At 41.3% G+C, this 6,621-nt stretch overlaps 1 protein-coding gene across 1 annotated transcript; it reads left to right on the forward strand.

Moving 5' to 3' along the window:
- Positions 1–4,643: 4,643 nt before the first annotated feature.
- On the forward strand, positions 4,644–5,585 carry LOC102820349 (olfactory receptor 1F1-like). The gene has a single exon (XM_006873902.1). It carries the CDS (start codon positions 4,644–4,646, stop codon positions 5,583–5,585), a length of 942 nt encoding a protein of 313 aa, XP_006873964.1.
- The last annotated feature ends 1,036 nt before the right edge of the window (positions 5,586–6,621 follow it).

The raw sequence follows: 6,621 nt of genomic DNA on the forward strand, positions 1-6,621 counted from the left end.
TCTCGGCTTTAGGAAAATACCACATTTATCTGTGGATTGTCAAAGGCTCCAGTGTATTAATTTAATATATATACCTGAATATTAATTTGCCATTAACTGCCAGTGGCCTCATTTGTTACACTCGGCCCTAGAGGGCCTCGAACCTCTGACTAGTCTTACACGGTCTGCAACAGTTCAGGATTCCACCTATAGTCTTATGTATTGCAGAGGATCCGTAGGAAGCCTCCTTCACTGGGCACGTTGTAACCCTATTTTAGGTATTCTAATCAGTTGTAGGCAGAAGACGGACTTACAAGCTTTCTATGGTGATATTTCTGGCTATTCCTTTCTCTCCCCCTCAAGTGTCTGTTTTATAATATAATGCAAGGAAAACCAAGATTCAAAAGACAGCCAAGCATCTTAACATTATTTACCCTCTTTTACCCATTCCAACCATGTCTCAATCCCTGTATCCCAGAGCCCTGTTGTTCCAAGGTTGTGCATACATCATCATTTACCTCTGTCCCACTTAACCCATGCAAACCTGCCTAATTGTTCTCCCATCTGCTTTGTTCTTCCATTCCCCTCTCCCTTTTTGTGTATTGCCCCCCTCCCCAATACCCTAACTATCCTGTGTTTATTCCCTGCCCTTTGCTCCACCTTTCCCTCCCTCCCCTCATCCCTCCCCCACATCCTAGCAACCAGCAAAGAATCCACCCTCCCTTTAGTATGGGTTCTTTTTCTTAGTCATTTACAGTAGTGGTCCTATGCAGTATTTTTCCTTTTGTGACTGACTAATTTCACTCAACATAATGTCCTCAAGGTTCATCCATGTTGTGCGGTGCTATGTACTCATTCTTGACAATGTTATTGTTAGTTTTTATGATCCACACAGTTGAATATCTTTGCATAGTTAATAAAGCTGATTCCAACTTGAATTTCTGGCAGCTCCCTGTTGATGTACTGCTGCAACAAATTTAAAATGACCCTTAATAAAATTTTACTTGCATGTGATATTAATAACATTGTTATGTGATTCTGTATTCTGTTGGATCACCTCTCATTGGAATGGGCACAAATTGGACCTCTTCCAATCAGTTGATAAGGTAGCTGTCTTCCAAATTTTTTGGCATAGAAGGGTGAGCTCCTCCAACACTACATCAGTTTGTTGAAACATTTCAATTTGCATTCCATCAATTTATTCCTTGGAACTTTGGTTTTCACCAACTCCTTTTGGGAAGTCTGGACTTGTTTTTTCAATACCATTGGTTCTTGATCATATGGTATATCTTGAATGGTTGAACATCAACTAATTCTTCATGGTACCATGACTTTGTTTATATCTTCTTTTGATGATTTCCGTGGCATACAATATTTTGCTCCTGTTGTTATTGATGTAAGGTGCCATCAGGTTGGTTCTGACATAACAACCAATGCACAGCAGAATGCAATTTGGCCTGGTTCTGCGCCATCCTCATAATTGTTATATTTGAGCCTATTGTTGCAGACTCTGTGTCAATCCATCTGGTGAAGAGTCTCCCTCTCTTCTGCTGACCATCCACTTAACAAAGCTTGATGTCCTTTTCCAGGGATTGGTTCTTCCTGATCACATGTTGAAAGGATTCTGTTTTGTCCATTTTTCTGTTGTTAAGTGCCGTTGAGTCAGTTTGACTCATAATGTCTCTGTATAGAGTTTCTGAGGAGTGTCTGGTGAGTTTCACTTGCTGACCTTGTGGTTCAAACTGACTCTGTGGTCCAGTGCTTATCCCACAGTGCCATACCAGGACTCCATTTTGCTCATTGTTTTTGTTAAGAGCTTTCAAGTCAGTTCCGACTCATAGCGACCCTGTATAGGGTTTCTGAGAAGTGGCTGGTGAATTTGAACGGCCATCCTTGCAGTCCAGAGCATTATCCTGCAGTGCCACACCAGGGATCCCACAGAATCCTCCAATATTGCAAGCTGTGGCTTGAATGTTTTATTCAGCTATTTCAACTTGAGAAACGCTGAACATACTCTTTCCTTTTGATATTTTAACTCCAGGTCTTTCCACATTTCATTATAATCTTTTACTTTGCATTCTTGAGCTGCCCTTTAATATTTCTGGTTCAACTCTTCAACTTCATCATTTCTTCCATTTGCATTAACTTGTCGACATTCAAAAACAGATTTCATAGCCTCTTCTGACATCCGTTTTGTTTTGTTTTTTCTTTTTTTCCTGTCTTTTAAATGACCTTTTGCTTTCTTCACAGATGATATTCTTCATGTCATCCTACAACTCTCTGGTCTTTGGTCATGAATGTTTAATGAATCAAATGTGTTCTTGAGATGATCTTTAAATTCAGGTGGGAAACACTCAAGGTCCTATTTTGGTTTATGTACTTGTTTTAATTTTCTTCTGTTTCAGCTTGAACTTACATATGAGCAATTGGTAGTCTGTTCTACAGTTGAACCCAGACCTTGTTTTGGCTGATGATATTGAGATTTTTTTCATTGTTTCTTCCCACAGATAGAATTAATTTATTACTGGTGTTTTCCATCTGGTGAGATGGTCATATATAGCTGCCATTTATGTTACTGAAAAAAGATATTTGCGATGAATAAGTCATTGTTGTTAAGTGCTGTTGAGTGGGTTCCATTATAAGATTTCTGAGGGGCAGCTTGTGGATTTGAACCACCAACCTTGTGGTTAGCAGTCCAGTGCTTATCCTACAGCAACACTCTAGGCAGCTGTTTCTTGTCATGTTGAATTGTGCCCCATCTGCAAATGAAGATCCCTAAGGCTTATTTCATACATTTCATTGAGGCCAACTCAACTGTGAGGAGGCTTCTCTTCCCCATTAGCATTTTGAGTGATTTCCAAACTATAGGGCTCATCTCTGGCACTATATCAGTGCTCTGATTCTGTTCATAAGATTTTCAATGACGAACTACTCAGAAGTGGTCCACTTTTTCTTATTCCTAGTCTGAAAGTTCTGATGAAACCAGTCAACTATGGGGCTGCCCTGCTGGCTTTTAAAATATGAGAGGCCTAGCTTCCAGCATCATAGCAAAACATATGCTAGCACAGTATGGGATTCTGACTGGCCAGTGGTGGACTGTATAGACCCTGGAGTTCCTCAATCATGACAAGCTATGCTCTTTTTATGTCTCCCCATTTTCTACCTAACCCCCATTACAAAGAGTTTATCCTTCCTAGTGAGGCTTTCTACTCCCGTAAAGATTTACACCCTCGGAAACCCTGTACAGGGTCGCTATGGGTCGGACCCGACTCGATGGCACTTAACAACAACAACAACAGTGCGGAACTGTAGGACAAACACTGGGCTGCAAGCCATAAGGTAGGCAGTTCAAACCCACGAGCTGCTCCTTGTAAACCTTGTACTAGGTCATTATGAGCCGAAATTTATTTGACAGCACTTAACAACAAAATATATGCTTTGAAGGATTAAGAATTAGGTTTATAATGTGCCCATATCATCCCAACTGGAAACCAATCAATAAACCTATGGAGATGATTAGACCTGAAGGAAAACAAAAACAAAATAGGTTTATACAAACAACACAGCAATAATGCAAATTTCTGACTAAGATAGTAAGAAGAAAATTATTCATAAATGGGATTTCCAAATCAGTAAACATAAAGCACAAATCAGCAAAGTGATGAGATTTGAGATTCTAGGGGATTCTCTTTGGAACTTGTCTCTACCAAGATAATTTCATCTACAAGTTCTGGCTTAGGCATTACATAATACTCTTTGCCATCAATGTGTGGTCTAAAGGGGCCAAAGGTAGGTGGGACAATTACTCTGTCCTTGTCTCTAACGAGGCTCTCAGGGAATCTAGCCCCAGTGGTCATGGAGACTCCCATAAATGCCTGATCTCTAAATGCCTGCTCTGTGACTCCACCAAACATCTTTCCTGCCCAGAGAACTAAGACCATGAACACTACTTCTCATTTGCTTAGAACCTGCCCATGTTTTCAAGAATTTCCAATCCCCACCATAGAGATAAGAACACATAAGGTAAAGAACACATGATAGCTACAAAACTACCTCCACCAGGTAAGAATACAGCAGAGGATACTTTTAAAATATTTGATTATTAAGGCATGAAGTTCTACCATTAAAGGAGCCAAGAACAGGAGTCCTGGATCCATTAGCTGAATCTTGGGATAAACCCACTATTTTTGTTGCCTTTTTACGAGTTACTAAGGCATGAAGAGGAGTCCTGGTGTGGTGCTGTGGGGTAATGTACCAGACTGCAAAGTCATTTGAACTACAAGATCAGTGGCTCAAGCTCACCAGCTGCTCCTTGGAAACCCTATACGGGTTTGCTTTGGGTCGGAATCAACTCTACAGCACTTAACAACAACAACAAGGCATGAATAAGAAACTAGGAAATGTTAAAAGGGACAAACACAATCACAGAGATGAGCTGAGTGTATCTGTGTGAGTGCTTGGTGTTACATTTTGTAAAATCAAGTGGGACCAACATCATCTAAGTAATGAAGCCAGAAGGTGGGGTAGGGACTGGGAAAGAATCTAAGTGAGGAAATTTGATAAAGTAAATAAGACCATGGCTGCAGCCTGACTTGTCCCATCTGAACCCTTAGTTCTTAGGTTTCTGCTCTATGTCTCTCTTCTCTGCATCTGTAACTAGACCCATGAGTGGGACAAACCAGTCGAGTATCTCCGAGTTCCTCCTCCTGTGGCTCTCCAGGCAGCCCCAGCAGCAGCAGCAGCTCCTCTTCGGGCTCTTCCTGAGCATGTACCTGGTCACAGTCCTGGGAAACCTGCTCATCATCCTGGCCATCAGCACAGACTCCCGCCTGCACAACCCCATGTACTTCTTTCTTAGCAACCTGTCCTTTGGGGATGTCTGCTTCTCCTCTACCACTGTTCCTAAAATGCTGGCCAACCACATACTCAAGAATCAATCCATCTCCCTCCCTGGGTGTCTCACACAGTTATATTTTTTCATTATGTTTGCCCATATAGATAACTTACTCTTGTCAGTGATGGCCTATGATCGCTTTGTTGCTGTATGCCATCCCTTACACTACACAACAAAAATGACCCATCAGCTCTGTGCTCTGCTGGTCGCTGGACCGTGGGTCACTGCTAATATGAATGCTCTGTTGCATACCCTGCTGATAGCTAGACTTTCATTCTGTGCAGACAACATTATTCCCCACTTTTTCTGTGATGTGAGTCCTCTCTTGAAACTCTCCTGCTCTGATACACACCTCAATGAAATGATGATTCTTACTGAAGGGGCACTGATAATGATCACCCCATTGGTTTGCATCCTGGTTTCCTACATTTGCATCACTTGTGCTGTCTTGAGAGTCCCATCCACAAAAGGAAAATGGAAAGCATTCTCCACCTGTGGCTCCCACCTGGCTGTGGTTTCCCTCTTCTATGGCACCATCATTGCTGTGTATTTCAACCCTTCATCCTCCCACTCAGCTGAGAAAGACACAGTAGCTACTGTGATGTACACTGTGGTGATTCCCATGCTGAACCCTTTCATCTACAGCCTGAGGAACAAGGATATGAAAGAGGCTCTAAGAAAAATGATTGGCAGGAAGACAGGTTCTATATGATGAAGGAATCATGGACTATCAATCTATTAGTAGGTGCATTAATATTTTCTAACCTGTTTTTGGGTACTGTTAAGTCAGTATGGACTTGTAGTGACCTTACGCACAACCGAAGGAAACACTGCCCAGTCCTGTGCCAATCCACAATCACTGCTATGCTTGAGCCCATTGCTGATACCACTGTGCCAATTCATTTTGTTGGGGGGGGGGTCTGCCTTTTTTTTTTTTTTTGCTGACCTTCCACTTTACCAAACATGATGTCCTTCTCCAGGGATTGGTCCCTCCCAATAATATGTCTGAAGCATGAGAGATGAAGTCCTGCCATCCTGGCTTCCAAGGAGCACTCTTCCTTGCACTTCTTACCACATAGATTTATTTATTCTTTTGGCAGTCCATGGTACTTTTAATATTCTCCTCCAACACCATAACTTAAAGGCAACAATTCTTCTATGGTGTTCCTTATTCACTGTCCAACTTTCACATGTTTATGAGGTTATTGAAAATAACATGGTTTGGATGAGGCTCACCTTAGTCCTCAAACTGATGTCTTTGCTTTCCAACACTTTAAGGAAGTCTTGTGCAGCAGTTTTACCTAATGCAATAGGTTGTTTGATTTCTTGACTGCTGCTTCCATGAGTGTTGATAGTTGATGCAAGAAAAATGAAGTTTTTGACAGCTTCAATCTTTTGGCTATTTATATGGATGTTGTTTATTGGTCCACTGGCGAGGTTGAAGAAATGTTGAAGGCTGTGGTCTTTGATCTTTATCAGTAAGTATTTTAAGTCCTCTTCATTATCAGCAAGCAAGGTTGTATTATCTGCATTATCACAGGTTGTTAATGAGTTCTCCTCCAATCCTGATGGCACATTTTTCTTCATGTAACCCAACTTCTCAGACTATTTGCTCAGAATACAGATTGGATAAGCATAATGAAAGAATACAACCCTGGTTCACATCTTTCCTGATTTTAAACCATTCAGTGACCCCTTGTTCTGTTCAAATAACTGCCTTTTAGTCTGTTACAGGTTCCTCGTAAGTC

The sequence above is a fragment of the Chrysochloris asiatica genome, unplaced genomic scaffold (genome assembly GCF_000296735.1).
Source record: "Chrysochloris asiatica unplaced genomic scaffold, ChrAsi1.0 scaffold00257, whole genome shotgun sequence".
Classification (NCBI taxonomy): Eukaryota; Metazoa; Chordata; class Mammalia; order Afrosoricida; family Chrysochloridae; genus Chrysochloris; species Chrysochloris asiatica.